The sequence below is a fragment of the Anopheles funestus genome, chromosome X (genome assembly GCF_943734845.2).
Source record: "Anopheles funestus chromosome X, idAnoFuneDA-416_04, whole genome shotgun sequence".
Taxonomy (NCBI): Eukaryota; Metazoa; Arthropoda; class Insecta; order Diptera; family Culicidae; genus Anopheles; species Anopheles funestus.
Genome location: NC_064597.1, coordinates 3529154 through 3548240, shown reverse-complemented (window position 1 = coordinate 3548240; position 19087 = coordinate 3529154). Strand labels below are relative to the sequence as shown.

The 19087-nt window shown below is 39.5% G+C and overlaps 3 protein-coding genes across 4 annotated transcripts in view; 1 reads left to right on the top strand and 2 right to left on the bottom strand.

Annotated features, from left to right (window-relative positions):
* LOC125762959 (protein gurken-like) overlaps positions 1–19087 on the bottom strand; it is a 153456-nt gene that overhangs the window by 35289 nt on the left and 99080 nt on the right. The gene's annotated exons all lie outside the window — the stretch shown is intronic.
* LOC125762999 (max-like protein X) lies at positions 75–1852 on the bottom strand. Of its 2 annotated transcripts, XM_049425691.1 has the most exons (4): positions 1591–1852; positions 1238–1491; positions 1035–1160; positions 75–952 (listed from the first exon to the last, which is right to left on the bottom strand). In XM_049425691.1, the coding sequence occupies exons 2-4, from the start codon at positions 1245–1247 to the stop codon at positions 354–356; spliced, it is 735 nt and encodes a 244-aa protein (XP_049281648.1). In that variant the 5' UTR covers positions 1248–1491; positions 1591–1852; the 3' UTR covers positions 75–353. The 2 variants fall into 2 exon arrangements, with proteins under 2 accessions (XP_049281648.1, XP_049281638.1); XM_049425681.1 differs by having other exon boundaries at positions 1238–1852.
* Positions 2311–14566, top strand: LOC125762610 (RING finger protein unkempt). Its single transcript, XM_049424925.1, has 12 exons — positions 2311–3280; positions 3876–4085; positions 7451–7870; positions 7935–8137; positions 8211–8527; positions 8582–8869; positions 8945–9062; positions 9136–9267; positions 9350–9602; positions 9684–9999; positions 10075–10233; positions 10760–14566. Exons 1-12 carry the CDS (start codon positions 3216–3218, stop codon positions 10952–10954), a joined length of 2676 nt encoding a protein of 891 aa, XP_049280882.1. The 5' UTR covers positions 2311–3215; the 3' UTR covers positions 10955–14566.

Sequence of the window (19087 nt, the reverse complement as noted above, 5' to 3'; positions counted from 1 at the left end):
CAATGAACGCACGAAAAGCTTGTGTTCTCTCGAGCTCAAGTAAATACGATTCAATGAGAAGATTAATGCGAATATTACGTAAAATATTATCTATTTGTTTTGTGCTATATATTTGTATATATATGTAAACCAATCAATGGAACCATTATTTCCCTCCCCACAACAGTATAAAAATTAGGCGGTCCGAAGACACGTGTTGGTAAACGTGATAGTGAATAGAAACATTGCACATGTAATAGTGAACCACACTACTGCAGTTGACTATAAAGCTATAAGGCTAAAAAAACGATTTACAAATCTAAACAATAACGCAAGTGAGTAGTTAAAACTAACGACGCGATTCGCCGCCACACTTAGTTCATGTCCCGATTGCTGGCCATATCCTGGGCCGCCTCGACCGTAATGCTTGCCGTGATGTGGGCGAGCATCCGGTTTACCACGTCGCGCAACAGGTGCGGTTTGCAGTGCTCCTCCAGCCACGGTATAACGCCGGACGTTAGCTCGGCAAAGTCGTTCATCGGCAGCTGCTCGAACGTGACGAACATTTCGTCCATGATCGCTTTAAACACCTGAAACTTTATATCATCACTGAGCCGTGCCTCCGTCCTGCCCGGTGACGTTTGCTGATGCTGCAGCATGTTTTCGTAGTTTTTCTTTATAATCCGCAGTGCCATCACTTCCTTCTGCAGGGAGGCCCGTTCCTCTTCGAGCTTTTTTTTGTTCTGAAGCAGGTAACCGATGTAATCGATCGATTTCTGCAGGACGGACGCTTTGCTTAGCTTGTAGCCGGATGCATCCGTTTGCTGGCAGGTCGGTACTAGCTCCTGCAACGAATCGTAACCCTTCTTTATCGCATCCCGTCGCTTTTGTTCCGCTTGTGTGTGTGCCTCCCTTCGGCGCTCCTTGTAGCTCATCGTGCTACTTTTATTATCGCCCGAATCTTCTTCATCCTCTGAAATTGGGCATCGAAATTGGGTGTTATGTAGAGTGTGCGTGTTAAATGACATATTGTGCCATTAGTACCGCCCGCTTGCCTGAATTGTGTGCGGATGACGTTGGGGTATGTATGCTGCCAGCGCTCGAACACCGCGAGTACATGCTGCGGTCCTTTTCCGGTGGGCTCGACGGTTCCATCTTCATGTCCATCTCAAACTTGATGCCTGTGAAGGAAAAGGAACAATCGATGTAAGATAAGCGATGTACACTTTTCCACTCGTTGCCGCAAGTTCAAGCTTACTGTCGTTCATTTGGATCGTGTTTTTACGTCGCCTTGGCGTAGATTCGTTCCCTAAACAATTTTAACGCCTGTTCCGTTGGACTTTTATATCCTTTGGTGTACGTACGATCAAACTCTTCCTTTCTTCAGTGGTTCACTGGTGCGTGTTTTAGTAATGCCTGATGATCCCACTGATTTGATTATTGGCGCTGACAACGACGACGATGGCTAATATGACGTAGCCCACGAACAGTGTGTGCTGAAGGCGCCTTAAGCTGATAAGACAAACCAACCACGGTTGTTTTGCAAAAGGTGCTTAGTTGTAGCACAATTAAGGGACTGATAAAAAAACACCCTCACTACCCTCCACTTACATCCGATTGTAAGCGGAACAGCTGGAGCACGAAACTTCCTCGTAGCACAGTCAGCAAACGTTCATCGAAATAAGGCTTTACATAAACGATTTTTATTTAGAAACGAAAAAGCAACCGGGGGGGAAAAAACGAAACGCGAACCTAATCAAGTTTCATTCAAATATCGTCGCACCAAACAGCAATCGTACTCGTCATACTGTATGCAAATTTAGAATCAGTGAGTGCAATAAAAGTGAAAAATAAACAAATCGAAAAAAAGTGCCTTTGTTTTGCTTCCCATGTGACAGCTGATCCAGTTGCACAACGTGCAGCGCATTTTTTGTTTACAGAACAATAGTCGGTTTATTTATTAGCTATGTTGTAGAAAAAATTACTATTTTTTTATTAATTACAATACTAAAATAAGAAAAAGGTTTTTGGTAATTTACAAACTCGAAAAAGAAAATATTTTACGCACAAGGTTTATAGCAGCAAATAATCCAAAAGGCCTTTTCGAGTTTTTGAAGAATATTCATTTGTGATGAAGATGATTTGATTTGAAATTAAATGACGAGTTAGATAATGTTTTAATCGTAATAATTCAATTACTGATAATGATAATATATTTAAAAGCACACCAAAAGGAGGCTTGCAGCGAACCACTGCGTGTTTATATTATTTACTTCTCTATATAACGCTTGAACGAAAAGGCTCAATGGCCGCCGTTCATCAGGCAACACCGCAATAAAAGCTTCGGCAAAGGAAAGCCTCTTTTTTTTGGCACACACACGAAAATAAGAAGCGAATGAAGCCGTGAGGCTTTACAATAGTTTCTACGAAAAATCATACCAGCAGGCATCATCATACACACGAAAGTCTTGTCATACGCAGCGGTAGTTTTGTTAGCGAACGATGTTGTAAAGTGAATATATATTCTGTATAGTTTTTTTCGAAAGTGTAACACGTTTTTGCGGGATAAGGTTTTTTGTTTTTTGGTCAATGTTTGTGTACCGTTTTGTAAATGCGCGTGTATTGAAATATTGTGCAAAAGGAAAGTTGTGTCTATTGTTTGCTGCAATCGTGGCTGACCCGACGGAGCCCAAAAAGGAACAAACGCTGTGTAGCAGTTTTTAGGTTCTTTTTCCCCCTGGTTTGGAGTTTTTCCCTCCCCCTTCAGAACCGTGAATCTGTCCCCCTGCACGCGAGGGCGTACCAATTGACCGTGTGTGTGCTACGGCTGCATTACACACGGGAACACGGGGAAAAGCCAGCCTTATGCACGGGGAAATGATGGTGTGCGGTTCCAACGCTCAGATGTGACAAAGAAGCGCCCTGGTGTGTTAGAAGAAGCGTTTTTTTTGGTGCGAGAAGCGAGAAGGAAAGTAAGCACAGAAGCTAAGCAAAAAAAAAGGCACAACGCAAGCGTTAAGCCCTCCCCCCACCCCCCGTGCGGGTTTACAAAAAGGCGTACAAAAAAAAGGAGCAGCAGAAACGCAATTTTTGGAGTGTTATTCGCATGTTACCATGCTCTAGTAGAGACAGCGCCAGCAGCCCCCTCTTCCTCGTGCAGAGCATTTGCAAAATCCAGCTTCCCGTTTGCCCACCCCCCGGCCCGCAAAAATTCAGGATAAACAAACCATAAAAAAATGGCGTCAACTGATCCAACGAAATCATTGTTTACTACGCAAACGGAAAAACCAAACCATTATACGTAAGTACGAGCGTCTATCACGATGCGTGCCACGCACAACGCGGGTGGATAGAGCAAAGAAAGAATCATGGAAGGGGAGTGGGGGAGAGTGTTTGGTCACCTGAAAGGGGAGGGGTGTGAGGGTTGGGAGATATTGGTAATGGCGACCACACGCGTACACACACCTCGCATGCAACATAAAAATACAACAATCTCACACACACACACACACATGCATATAAATATTGTTTTATTGTGGCACAAAAGCGCCAAAAATGTTGTACGACAAAGCAGGAACAGTTGTGTACAAATGTTCAAACACAAATGTACAAAATGCATTCCCAAAACAGATCCCAAACCATTGTCCCCGTGTGGCCAACACCAAAATTCACCCTCTCTTCACCCCTATTTGCTCTCCACCATTGTATGTGTGTGTTTGTGTGCGGAAACGTCACAGCAAACCGGAATGTGTGTTTCGCACTGTTTCTGCGTATGTTATTCTTTTATGCCAAATCGACTAATAACGTTCTTTTCTTTTTATTTCTTCTTCTCCACAACCCCTCCCCTTCAACCCCTACCCCCCGGTGTGCATATTGTGCGGTACCGGTGTATCCAGCTACCTAAAGGAATTTCGCGTCGAACAGTGCCCATCGTTTCTGCAGCACAAATGCAACCAGCATCGGCCGTTCGTCTGCTTCAACTGGCACTTTATGAACCAGCGGCGGCGGCGTCCGGTTCGCCGACGGGACGGTTCCTTCAACTACAGTGCGGACAATTACTGTCCGAAGTATGACGAAACGACCGGTATCTGTCCGGATGGGGACGAGTAAGTAATCTCCGTTTCCGTGTGCGGAAACGGTTTTTTTTCGATGCGGGGACACACAAACAACAAAAAAAAACACCCTCACAACCTCCCCCCCTGGTGAAAGAGGAGGGTAGAAGGGCCCCGGGGGGGGTTTGTTCCGCGTGCGTCGCTGCATTTCAACAATATCAACACGCACACACCTTCATACAGAAATACACGTTTAGACGCAAAACGCAAAACAAAGGACTTACTGTGGCGGATGCCATAACATTAGCCCGTCGTGCGTCGTATTTATTATGATTTTAGAAGACATTTATCAGAAGAAAAAAACGCATTCCCATGGTCTGCAATGAACACTTGTTTGGGAATGCATTTGCCGTAAAACGATCAAAAAGTAATAAATCGACACAATAATATGTACACGACGAAGAAAGTGTAAGAAAAATGAAATCATATGCGACTTTGTTTTTCGTGAGCTTCATTTTTGGCAAAGGAAGGAACCATGTTTGGCGTGTTTTGCATATTTCCCCGCTAAGATGAAAGGTAAACCTGGCAATGTGCTTAGACAAAACATTGCTATTGTTTTCATTGCATTATAATTGCAACCATATGGTAACCAAGGGCGAATGTGTAAACTAAACCAACGCTGGAAAATTATCGTTCGTTTCGCGAAATGTTTTTTTTTACTCGAAATACGAACGATACTGAAACAATACAGCGTATTGCGTGGTATGTTTTGTTTCTTTTTTTTAAACTATGTTTCTTTGTATTTTGAATTGTATAAACTACGAAGGAAATAAAATCGATTGTTTTTTATTCTCTTCTCTCTAACAAGGGGAAAAAAACATTTTCCTTTCGCAGTAAATAGCTTTGTTCGTAAAATTTTTGTTCACTTTTCCGTTTAGTGGAAAAAAAAACTGAACTATGTTGTACGCGAAGGGCATAAATTGGGGGTGAGTTTGTGTTTGTGTGTGTGTGCGATACATGAGAGAGTGAGAGGAGCGTATGCTTCGCAACATACAGTAATAACCAAGAATTTCAGGTTTTCCTTCGATTATTGCGACGCTAGCAAACGAACATCACCCCCCCGCACCCCCCGCCAACCCTCTTTTCTCCAGCCGCGCGCATTTCCCAGTGTCAAAATGCGTGGTGCGCCATCTTTGTTATTTTGTAAATTCATAATCTTTGTTTTTGGGTTGAAGACGCAAATGTTCGTTTTATCGTTTGTTCGGGGTTGTTTTTCTTTCTTTTCTATTGCTACCGAGATACACACACGCACATTCATACATAACCACCCAAGCTACACGTGAACATAAGCGCACAATTTGCTATATTACACGCAGCTGGTAAGAATGTGTGTGTGTGTCTCTGCGCGTTTGTTTGTTCCCAAAAGCGAAGAAGAAGGAAGGGATGGAGGCAAAAAAAAACGTGTAATGTGTGCGTAAATGGCGTATCATAGGCAATCTAAGTGTGTGTTTGTGTGCGTGTGTGCGGAAACCAATGGTACAGTGCAATTGTTTGTTGGCATGTGAAAACATATGTGTTGAAGTATGTGTGTGCGGGCCCTTTCGATGGAAAAACATTACAAGAGCAAAAGTACTTTTTTATGTTTACATGTATGAAGGGCGAAAAAAAAACAAACAAATAAATAAGTAAGCAAAGTTTAGTAAATTGTTTTTTTTAAATGAAACAATAATGCTCCTACCATACAAAGATGCAACAGATTACAATTTTTTTGGGGGGCAAGAAAAACCAAAAAAGAACAATAATAGTGCTATAATGAGTGTAATAAATCTAGCAATTACAACAATCAAACTGTGAGCGGTTCCAATGTGGGAGGGCCCCCTTCGTTCGTAATCATTTGTTTTTCACTGTTCCGGTGGAAAGCGTTGTTGTTGGAAAACATTTTGTACGGCAACACTTGTTGCCTGATACAGTTTGTGGCTTCCGTGTGCAGTATTAATTTCGTGTTAGCATTTACGAACAAGGCGTTCTCCCTTCTCCAAAAAAAAAACGCACAACGTTATCACGGCCAATCAACCGGAATGTAATTTCATCAACAATCAACCAATGTTTGCTTGGATGCTAGAAAATGCAACACAATTCTGCAGCAGCAGCAGCAACACAATCAGCAAAACGGCATGGAGAACACACAAACGGTGTGTGACACCGTACGGACATGATAAGGCGAACCGTTTTCGTGCCCTTTGCCAAATGTGAACATTCCTGCTAAGTTCCGTGACCGTGGACGAATCGAAGAGGTAGAAGTAAATCCTCTATCCTTTGCCGCCTTCAAAGTCATCAATCAATCAATTCGCTGAAAATACGTCTGCGCCGTTCTCCGTACTCTCAATGTGGCCCTTCTTAATTGTCGCATGCGTTTCTCCACGTTACACGGTTGTCAAAACAAATCTAAATTGTAGCAAACACATAATTGCTGGTAATTATTCCTTATTCGGCTAAAGCGCGGGCGAATCTATGGAAACGTGTGCCCAAGGGAAATGTTTTTTATCTGGACTACATGATAAACATCGTCGTTATGCTAAATGGAAAGGAAAAGATCCGCATGGATCGAAACTCATCTGATTCTGAACCATTCATCAATTCCAGTAACAACGACTGACAGCAACACATGAAAACATGGCATGCTATGGTCATTAAGTCAAAGAAAAACAATTCCATTGTTTGGTATCGGATGACTATCCTGACTAGTGCGAAACGTGAAGGAATCCTCGAAAGTTCATTAAACGGGATAGTTTTTTCTTCTAAAACCATATAACAAAGATGAAGAAGATCCATGAAACGACCTTCGGATGAGGATGCACAGCACACAACATAAATGTTAAGGGTCAGCTAAAACGACTAAAAGTTTCAAGGCCAGATTTCGCCACATCGAACCGTGCATGCGAACAGAAACATTGTTACTGTAATCCTATCTGCAACTTTGATAATGAATTCACACAATCAAATCGAGAATTTATTTATAGAGTTTTTTTTTCTTCTTTGAGTAAACGTTTTGTCTAAAAAAAGAGCCTTTTTTGCATTCCAAAACATTCCACATTTTAAATCACTTGGAACGTGGTCCAATTAGGCTGAGTTTGCATTTCTGGTGACATTTTGAATTTAATGTCAAATGGAATGTCAATCAAATGTTTGTTTTGATTTATTGGTTTAAATTTTTTTTTGACAGATTTTAATCAAATAAATGAATAATCGTTACTTTTTTGTTACAATCTAATTTCTCGCCAATCGTTTTTAGTTTTTTAATTCTCTAAATCGTTTCGCAGGGGAATAAATATTATTATAAACGATTTTGTTGTTGATAGCCCTCATTGAACGTAGCTAAATTTGTGGTTTTTCTTTTTGTTTTGTCTTTCACATTGTAGCTGCCCATTTCTACACCGTACGGCGGGTGATACCGAACGACGGTACCATCTGCGCTACTACAAAACGTGCATGTGCGTCCACGACACGGATGCGCGCGGTTACTGCGTAAAGAATGGGCATCATTGTGCGTTTGCGCACGGCATACACGATCAGCGACCACCGGTATATGACATTAAGGAGCTGGAAGCGCTCCAGAACGTGGAGGACCCGGGCGAGGGTTTGAACGGACCGAACGTGCTCGACAAGGAGCGCAACCTGATGAACGAGGACCCGAAATGGCAGGACACGAACTATGTGCTGGCGCACTACAAGACGGAACCGTGCAAACGTCCGCCGCGTCTTTGCCGTCAGGGTTACGCCTGTCCGCAGTTTCACAACAGCAAGGATAAAAGGCGCAGTCCGAGAAAGTTTAAGTACCGGTAAGTTTGGTTTGAATGGTGTTTTGTTTTGTGTGAAGTGTGTTGATAACATTGTTCCGCACAGATCTACACCGTGCCCGAACGTGAAGCACGGTGAGGAATGGGGTGAACCAGCGAACTGTGAGGCAGGGGACAACTGTCAGTACTGTCACACGCGAACCGAGCAACAGTTTCATCCGGAAATTTATAAATCGACCAAGTGTAACGATGTGCAGCAGGCGGGCTATTGTCCACGTTCGGTATTTTGTGCGTTCGCGCACGTTGAGCGTAAGTTGGTTTTGCTTCCCGTTTGGCGTGTCGGAGGATTCATTTGATGTCCTGACTTTGTTCTTCATTGCAGCGTACATCGTAATGGAGGAGGATTCGCAAGCTATTGCCCTATCGGACATGCGCTCGTCTGTATTATCGTCGGGCGATGGTGGCGGCGGTGGAGGTGGTGGACCAACCGGTACTGGTGGTAATGGTGCCGGTGGTGGAACCGGTAGCGTACCCGTCGGTGGTGTCATTGCACCCGGCGTACTCGGCGGCAACGGTGGCGGTGGAGGAGGAGCCGGCGGAGGAGGTGGAGGAGGAGGAGGTGTGGGCAACGTTGGCGGTGGTTCACTCGTGTCGGCTGTAGTCGGATCGGGCAGTAAAAAGGATGCCCACGATTTAACGGTAAGCTAGCCGTGTTTCGCTAGAGAACGCACGATATCACACTAATTCGTGTAGAATTTTTCCTACTTCCAGCTACTGCCGAACGGCAGTGCCGAGAGCAGCGAATCCGCTAGCACTAGCAGCCTCGGCTCGAACAACAGTTCGCACAACAAAGCACCCGGGTCACATCTGCAGCAACAGAAGCACAACGCTGCACTGGTCGGTAACGGGCACAACGCTGGAAATCCGCTCGGCGGGTTAAGTTTACTGAGCAACGGTGGGCCAACGGGTGCGAACAGCGGTAGTGCCAACACTGGTTCAATACTATCGAATATTGATTTTACCCAGGATCTACCGAAACAGGTACATGGTTTATTGGCGGGGTTTAAGGGGATTTAGAAATGTTAAGTTAATATGTTTCCCTTTCCCCCTTTCCAGATGGTTGCTATTGACCATGAGCTGACGCTGAATCCGGTCGAACGCGAACATCAAAAGCGTATGGCGTGTTTGACGTTCAATATGTTTAATGTTGGTTCACCGCTCGATGGTGGAATGTGTAAGTAATATAGAAGATGGGTTTCTTAACTTCACGGTACAATACAATTTGTTTCGCTTTGGGCTTTGTTTAGATGATCTAGCCAGGCGTGACAATATGCACGGTCTCGAGAATTCAATGTCCGGTCTCATGTCATCGGGACTGTTACCGAGCAGCTCCGCACCGGTTAACATTCCAGGCTCATCGATGGGAAATTCAATTTCCGGTAAGCGTGACGCGCAAAACATTCTCTGCCCCTACGCGTGTACTGATGCGCTATTGTTTTCTCATCCTTCCCTTCCCGGTAGGCATCCTGCAAGGCACATCCGCACCGGTGAATATTCCTGGCAGCTCACTCGGCCACAACTTTAGTCCGTCGTCCCATTCGAACCTGTTCGGTTTGCACGATCCGTTCGGGACGCATCACATAGGGAGCGGTTCCGCACCGAAGCTTAGCAACAACTCGTACGGACAAAACCATACGGACAACTTTTTCTTCCATTCGAATAACATTATCTCGCCCGTGCTCGGTGACGGTCTGTCCGCTAGCCCTGAAATAAGGTTGGTGCTCCGGTTTTTTTTCCTAGCCCCGTTCGCGCGTTTGCTAACTCCATTTTGCGTTTTTTGCTACCATTTCCGCAGAAGAATGTCGGATCTGAATCCGCTCAGTAGTGAGCTAAGCAGTAATACAACGAATTTGCTGTTTGCCGATAATCAGCATCATCAGGGACCGCAAGCGCAACAACCGCAGCAGCATCATTTACATCACCAAGCACAACAGTCGCAGCAGCAGCAGCAGCAGCAACAGCAACCACCATCACAGCAGCAACAGCAAGCGCAAAAGCAGCAAGCTTCACAGCAACAGCAGCAACAGGTGATTAACTGGGAGGAGCGCGTACTGCAAGCAACAACCGCATGCGAAGCATGGAAAGCACAAATGGAGGAAAGTAATCGCAAGGTACGCACACTTGTCCATCAGCACATCGTACGATGTATTTATCTTCTCCCTGTCTTTCTCTCTCTTTCTACTTAGACGGCCATTGCGGAGCAGCAACGTGATGAGGCGCTCTCGCACGTGAAAGCACTGACGGAAAAGTTGGAACAAATGAAAATGTCCGGGAACGGGTGCCCATCTAACTATCGTTCGTGCGATCTGCGCGGCATGCCACTGGCAAAATTGAAAAGCATTCAGGTAGGAAACATTTTTAAACCCCGTGGGTTTGTTGTGTGCTTTGGTGAATCTGAATCTGAATCTGAATCTGAATCTGAATCTGAATCTGAATCTGAATCTGAATCTGAATCTGAATCTGAATCTGAATCTGAATCTGAATCTGAATCTGAATCTGAATCTGAATCTGAATCTGAATCTGAATCTGAATCTGAATCTGAATCTGAATCTGAATCTGAATCTGAATCTGAATCTGAATCTGAATCTGAATCTGAATCTGAATCTGAATCTGAATCTGAATCTGAATCTGAATCTGAATCTGAATCTGAATCTGAATCTGAATCTGAATCTGAATCTGAATCTGAATCTGAATCTGAATCTGAATCTGAATCTGAATCTGAATCTGAATCTGAATCTGAATCTGAATCTGAATCTGAATCTGAATCTGAATCTGAATCTGACGATTTGAAAACATTTATTAAACTTCACATTATTTCTCTTTTACCATCCTGCATTACAAATAACTCTCCCTTGCTTCTCTTCTTCGTAGGCCAAACTGCGGGAGGAAATCGAGGAGGTGGAAATAGTATTATACCAAGAGACGGCCAACAAGTGTATGAAGTGTGAGGAGAAGAATCGCTCGGTAACGCTCGTGCCGTGCAATCACTACGTCGTCTGTGATACGTGCGCAACAACTCAGCGCGAGTGTCCTTACTGTCAGACGCCTGTCACGCCGAAGGCGTAAGGGGAACCCGGATACAGAAGCCTCGGGCCGTGAAGGGGAGGATCGTCATTATCATATGGTAGTCGTCTGTCTGCCATATATACACGGTGGCTAACAAAGACTTACGTTTGTGCCCACGTTTGCACGGTCTGCTTGCTACAAAGGGAAGGTGCGGAAGGGCGAAAGGGGGAAGAAGGGATCGGTAATGGTCCTTGAAACGGTTGGAAACACCTTATACTATATATATATACATTGCATATGCACTAACACTAATCAACTATTAATTTTGTGGGTCGTCGTGTCGGAAGGAGTAGGAATTGTGCGAATTGTGGTTTATTGCGATATATACATATATATTTTTTAAAAAATACTAGCTCTCCCCGTTTCGTACAACCTTTTATACGAGAGAACGATCTTGCATTTATCATAAGTTTCACTTTTACAACCCTTGTTTTTTGCTAGGAGCAGCTTCTATATTGGTAACACTGGTAAATACCAGCGTTTTTAGTGCATTAAATTCCTGATATAATTCCCCGGGGTAAACGATAATTCCCAACTCGCTTTGCGATAGTATTGTACAAACAAAACAAAAGAAGGGTGTATATGGGCATACAAAATGCTCAACTTGTCTCCACATTAAACAGATCCATCATGACACTCTCCTCCCCAACCCCATTTTCCATCCCCTTCCACGCAAACCCGCCCTTGCCCCGTAACAATAACATAATTATGATGAAGAAAAAAAAAACAATTAAGTTATTACTTTGCACGATTCTGCAAACAGAGCAAGTACACCGATAACTAATCAGAAGATCATATACAAATCCGACACTTGGATATATGACGTAGATGTTTTAAAAACAAATATTCCAGTATAATACTTTAAGGGGGGACAGCTTAAGATATATACTATATATTTACCTACGGTTTATGAAGAGAAATATCCCGAAACTATGACAAGAAATTGTGTACAAGAGATAGCGCGAAAAGGAGTGAAAGAGAAATGAGCAGGATCGAGTGATGCAGGTGTAATAATTTCGATCTGGGAGGATTTTTTTCGTTTTTGTTTTGGTTTTTTGCGCATAAGCGTTGGTCTAAATGTTTTCGATTTAAAAAATAAACCGAAACCCCCCGGTGTGTACAGTAGCGCAGGGATTGTGTGGAGATATAAACAAACAAACAAAAAAAAAACCACAAAAATTCAGGAACGACAGCATATAGGGTAGCTAGCCTAGGGAACAGCCGTATCACAGTTGGCGACGCTGTTTGAAATTGACAATTCAACGCTTTTTTAGCTTATAAAACTACAACGTTAGGAATGAACTCGAATAATAAGATCCATCATGCATCAATCGGCAACCAAACGGCCCAATTGTGTACGTGTTTCCGAATGCAAATTTCAAATTCCTCTTTTTGCAAGTTCGCTGGTTTGCAAATAGGTTTTGCTAAGTGCGTGTTTACGACGGTCTGTAAGCGTAAGGCAATGCCTTGATAGGAAAGATATTAGCACGTAACGTGGACGGGAAGGCGAAGTTCGGGTGTGTGTGTAAAGAGAACTCTAAAAAGGGTGCAAAGTTGAGTGAACACATGTGTATTAGATATTTATACGGTATGCGACGATGAACAATCACACGAATAATTCTTAATTTATGGCAGTCTCGCAACAGCGGGAAACAATTGAATGCAAAAAAAAAATAACAGGGGACGATCGATTTTTTTTCTTTCCTCTTCTTAGGTAGCGCTTGTTGATATATCAATGATGTATCGCTGAGTTTTTAAATTTATTTAAATTCTACGTAGCTTAAATCGCTATTATTACAACCTGCCTTAGTGCTATTTTGGTTTTCTTTTCTTTTGTTTTTTTTGAAATTCAAATATTTATCATGATCTCTAGATAAGTGAGAAACAGATTACAAAAAACACAGTGCATTGGATTCGGATCTCATTTGTAGGGAACATCACATTGTAGGGATTTCTTTAGTTTTTTTTTATTATGAACAAAACACCCAGTTGATGCGATGCAAACAGATAGAATTGAAGTTCAAAAACATTTTTGTTGTTGAAATGATTTTATGTACTTTTTCTTTTTCTTCTTATCGGCTTAACATTCTACTAGATCAGGTAAATCATTTATGGCTCATTAGACTTATTTTAAAAAAATGGTTAATGTCGTATCTAAAAACACCGCCATTCGGCACATTGATGGCAAAATTATCCGGATAATCTTAACTATTTTTATTCAAGTGTATTATTCCCTTTGGGTGCCGGATTAAGTGCATTTCCATCCCCACAATAGAACCTGCTAAGCTAATCTGTTTTGCTCAGTGTACTACGCAGTTTTTAGTACACTTTTTAGTACACTTCTACGCAGTAGGAGTTTTACCGTGAAAATGGCAATTGTATAGCGAGAGAGGTTAAATAGATTGGATCTAAAGTCAACCGAATTCCCGTAGCGCATCGATATAGCAATAGTGGATAAAGTAATATCATTGGTTTACATTTAGCTTTATTATTAGCTCTTATTCTAATCATTATTTTTTCTTTTGTATTGGAAGAGAACGGCATTTAAATCGGTGGTTTAAAGTGTAGTGATTATATCTTTCTTTTTCTTTACAATATGCGAGAGAAGCCAAGCACATTATATACACACTTCTACATTTCTCACGTCCCAGAGAGAATAAAAAAAAAGGAAAGCAAGAAAGAGTGAGCGAAAGGGGAAGAAGAGAGATAAACACATAAAAAAACGAACCGTTCAATAATGAATGTTGATCAAACCATTGAAGCACTTTCATTTTAATAGGTATATAAATTTAATTACACCATGTTCATATCACCACGTAAAAATAATACGACAAAGACGTGTAACTAGTTCACAACGATTTTTAATTGTTAATTTGCAAACAAACTTTCATCCTATCTTACTATGTGTAAGGATTTATTCAAATCGGGAAAATGTTAATATTATATCTGTATAATTCAATGTTGAAATGTGTATAATTATAAGTTCTTTGCTCTTAATAGTCCATGATTTAATAGTTAAACACATATCAACATTAAATAATAAAGATACAATGTTTATGTTTCCCTTTTTTTCCATTTTGTCCTTGCACTTGGTAAGATTGCATAGAAGTTATTACCTTAAAGTAAATAGCTTCATCTTATTTTAACCCTTTTGCACTACCAGCAAAGATGAAATAATCGTACAAAAAACACAAGAACAGATAAATAATCCGCAAGAGAGCGAGAGGGGGAATTCGAGAGGCGATTCACTTTCACTAACAAACAAATATCAACAACAAAAAAAACGTCTATCGCTCCATATAGCAGTGCGAGGGGTTAATTGTAGCAAACATACTCGGCCATGATTGTCTTAATCTATGATTGTGCATAAGTCAAGTAAAATAGAACGCAAGTTAAAAGGCAAACATGACCGTAGCCCTTTCTTTTCAGTGTAAACAATTCAGTATCGGTGTGTAATATGTAGCATGTTTATATGGGGTTTTTTAGTTTCTAAATCAAATTTCCTCAAAGCATCAAACAAAGCATTAGTGGAGCGATTCAGAACATAGTAAACATATAAAAAAAACCAAACCGAAATACGATAGAAAGGAACGGACGAGAAAATGCAAAGGCATGCTACTAAAAAAGAAGAAAAAAAAACACACGAAAGGATAACAATAAACCAACAGGAAAGAAGCAACTAAATTACAAAAACTTATACCAATACTCAAACTACGCAGAATTGCACTCTGATTTATTCATAAGAGAAAAAAACAACTGAATGTTAAAAGACGTATATTTTCGATAACCTTTTTACCGAGCAAACTTTATCTACAGTGTAATAGTGAACATAGCAAAGAGGAGAGAACAGGAAGTGCGAACAAATTTACATGGAACAGGTGAACAGGTGGATGGTGAAAAGAAAATGGTGTGAAGGTTAGGACAAACAAAACAAAGCAAAACAAAAAAAACAGTAAACGTGTAAAGAAACCACATATAGGTACGAAAAGGGTGCAAATTGCAAGCAAAACTAATAGATAACACAACTGCAGTGCGCGCAAAGAAAAGAGAAAACAGATAAAACAAAAACTAAATCACAAACAAAAAAAAAACTGGTTCCATACAGTGCGTGACAAAGTCTTTGGCACAAAGCAAAACAATAGCAACAACAACAGAAACGCATGTACTCGCATTGCTAGAAGAGATGAGTTAAACAAAAAAACAAAAGTTTTACCGCATTGCCCCCCCGTAAAAATTATTACATTATGTTAGAAACGTCGTCGAAATTATTCTGTGGATTAAATGAATAATTTATTTCAACATTACAAATTTGGTTTGTTTTTTGTAAAATTATATTTATTATTTTTCCTTTTGTATTGTTTGCTTGTCCATTTGTTATATTTTTAAAATTTTGTTTTACTCCATCATTACTTATACTTTCTTGTTTTGTTTATTTCAGTGCTTCTATGTGAAACCTTTAATGGACGAAACAGCTTCAAATATGGCTACTCTAGAAGCGTAACAAAGCGTTGTTTTGTGTATGAAGATGAACCTTAATTTCTACTGCAAAAAAAGGAATCTAGAAATGATGTCAAATGTAAATGTGGGTAGTACTTTTTACTAACTACACGGTAGCCATTGCGTTAGGTTATGGGAAGTATATTTAATAATGATTATTATTCCTGCAACTTTTTTGCTTTACCTCTCTCGGTTAGGGGCGTAACGCTTAACCCAACCAGTACAGTTTCGCGAAACCAATCACACCTATGAACTGGCATCAGAAACGAATTAGAATCAGCCAAGTGTATATGGGAAGCAGATGAAAAACCGATGAAGAAAATGTTGCCTGTTATATGTAAAAGAAAATGTAAAGCGAGTAAAGAGAGGAAGAAGGTTAAGCCAACCCAGACGGAAGCACAAGGAATCAGTGTGTAAGACAAAACAAAAGGTATTCCTTCCCCTCCAACCCAACACTCTACATATATTACTCCCCTGCACGTGTCACAAAATTTCAGCAGAATTCAAACTTTCCTAAATCAAACTAAAAAAACCCACCGTTTGTCGAAATGTTACAAGCAGAAAACTAAAAAACAAAAAGAGATTAAAAAAAAGAAAGCAAAACAGGAAAGATATACGGACGTATAAGGGGGAGGAAAAAATTATAATAAAAGCAACAACAAATCAGGTATTATGTAAGTAAGAAGAATATATAGGAAGGTGTTTAACGGAGAATAGTTTTGCTTTTATTCTTTCTGTTTTATTGTACAGCCTGTTCATGAAGAAAAAAAAAAACGCTTTTTCCAAAAATTTTTTTCCAAAAAATTAAAATGATTAATTTTTACTTTCACTTGCTATGCCTAAAGGTGTGTAATAAAACAACAAAAAGGAGAGGAAAAAAACCCGTAACGATGCGTCTATCATGGAGCGTGCGCTTGGTGCCTGTAGACTAACCATAAATAACGCAACACATACACACAAACAGAGAAACTCACAGAGAAGACGCATTAAGAATATGTTTTATTTTGCTGTAAGATTGTTTTCTTGTAGAAATCGTAACGCATTTTTTGTTTAAAGGAGGAGGAACCAGAGTCCTCACACGCAAGATATGTTAGTGAGAGTGTGTTGTGTAGGTAAGCGTTACGTTATGGCGTCACGTTTGGTCAATTACTGATGCTGAGAAATGAGAACAACAGGAAAAAAAATCTTTTTTTTTCTAAAAGTAACGTTTAATGCCATGTGTGTATGTGACATTAGACAAAAGCAGCAGCTGCGGTGACATTTTATTTAGTTAATTAAAAACAAACAAACGAATCTCTGTTGGTTAAGTAGCACCAACCGCCCGAAGTTGTTGGTCTCATGGAAACGATTTAACGAAAAAAAAAGAGATGTAAAATGTGGAGAGAAATTGAAAACAAAACAAAACAAACAAAACAAAAAAAAAGTTGGCAAACAGTGACTGATTCTCTTATCCACCCCTTTCTCCATCACCCTCCCTAAGAGTGCTAATTGAACATTTACTGCATCGGCGCATCTATTTGAAAGGCATTTATTATATAACATTAGAAAGCAAAACAAATTGATCTCTACAGTTAATAAGTGGAGCGTATAAGTATATCTAGCTTTATCTGTATATGGATCATTTATGCAAACATTCTCATATTTGTAAAAAAAAAAAACAATAACAAGAACAAATGTTTGTGGTTCACACACACTATTAAATTGTATCTTTAGGGTATATATATATAAAGAAGGAAAAGAAAAAATTACATCATAATAGTTATGAACAAAACAAAACAAGTAAACATGCAATACAAAGCTAGGAGAACAAATTCTGAGTGATCAGCATACTGTTGGTATTATACATATTATATTATATATAACTAGAAATCGAGAAAACTATAACAAAATCAGCGGAGAGTGTTAGGCGAATGCATTGATGTGTCCTTTGTTCAACTAAGGTTTTGATCTGTAGCTATCGTTACAGTGTGTCAATAGAAAAGAAAACACTGTAAGCAAAGTGAAACAATATTTTCATAATTTTGCACACTCATCTGTAAATCGTCTAGAAGCTGCATTCAGGTTCGTTGTGTTAAAGATGTCGTAAGCATTCTTGTACTTATCACTTCGTTTATAATGATAGTGGAAATTAAAATTTCGATTTAATATTTGTTTCTTTAACAAAAAAAAAAATGCAACAACTTTCTCGCTTTTCTTTAATTTATCATTTCGTGTTTTGCGTTTTCTGTCATGTCTAAACAAACACTCAAACCTAGTAGATGATAAAAATGAAACGAGATAAAAATCACAAACAAAGCAGAAGAAACTTATATTCATAGAAAAGAAATTAAAAACAAAACAAAATCATATAAATGTAATTAACGCACGGACAGTGGAGGAAATAATGAGAGATAAAAACCAATTAGAATATGAAATTATATGATTGAGCATTTCCAATAAATCTATTATATTATATTTGAGTCACATGTGAAAGTGCAGGGCAGCAAGCAAGCAAAAAAAAAAGCTGCACGAACTGCAGTACATGAAATGAAAACAATCAACAAAATTAAATACAAAACAAAACAAGCAAAAAAAAAATGTGGTAAAAACTTATAATAATTAGAGTAACGGCCATTCGAATTATAATTGTCAAATGCAAAATGATATGAAAGTGCAACGAGTATGAATGTAACATGCGGGTGTAGAATGGTGCGGGGGGAAGTGTAGATTTGCCTAAATCATAAGTAGGAAAAACAAAAAAAAAAAAGGAAAAACAAACAAAACAAGATCGTGACGATAATGAAGAAAGAAGAAAACAATCGAAAAATGACAACACATTTAGCATTGCCGTGATGGACGTTTTAGATGAAGCTACGATATAAAGAGGTAGAGAGAAATAATAAAAAAGGTAATAGAAGCAGAAAGAAAGAAAAAGCAAGAGAGAAAAGAGAGAGAGAGAAAGAGTTATAATACTACAGAAACAGAAGATATTTAAGACAAATAAAAGATATATTAAATAGCTTTCAAATTTGGATGTGGACGTCAACATCTGCAATAATAATAATAATAAAAAAGAAACAAACAAAACATTTCGTATTTGTCGGTGATTTTGCAAACACTTTTAGTCTCATTCAATCAAGTTAATAATTATATTAAACTTTTTTTTGGTAATATTGGAATTAATTCTACCAATTGATTTTAATTTAGCGTAATATGTACTGCTTTATGTTTCATAAAGAAAAAGTAATATTATTTAATGAAGTAAACATTATTTTACAAAAAAGGCGATTAAAAAATGATATAATTTTGATGGATTTTTTTTATGTTAGTGTTTCATTTTATATGCAGCATATTTTCCTTAGCAATTTAATCACAATTATAACACATATACGGTATTAAGAGCTACTATATGGTTACGTTGGCAGTCACGTATTTTAAAGAAAATTCAACGTAATTTAACGTAACGTTTTTGCGGATCCGTATCAAGGCGAGAGAGATTACCACACTATGCAATAGATATGAAAAAAAAGATTCTTATAATGAAACACTTTAGCAGAAATATGGAACAAAATTATACACACAAGAGAAAGGTAAGCACATACAAAACACAAAAAGGAAAAAACGTTAACAGATAAGCAAAAATAAAAACCAAGCAGA

Bases quoted from the DNA above. Each gene is read 5' to 3' on its own strand.
- LOC125762999 (XM_049425681.1), bottom strand. The intron at 953-1,034 runs GCAAGCGGGCGG...GCCCAATTTCAG, and splicing joins GTCATCCGCACACAATTCAG to AGGATGAAGAAGATTCGGGC.
- LOC125762610 (XM_049424925.1), top strand. From the start codon at position 3,216: ATGGCGTCAACTGATCCAACGAAATCATTGTTTACTACGCAAACGGAA. The intron at 9,268-9,349 runs GTAAGCGTGACG...CCTTCCCGGTAG, and splicing joins GATGGGAAATTCAATTTCCG to GCATCCTGCAAGGCACATCC. The intron at 10,000-10,074 runs GTACGCACACTT...CTTTCTACTTAG, and splicing joins TGGAGGAAAGTAATCGCAAG to ACGGCCATTGCGGAGCAGCA.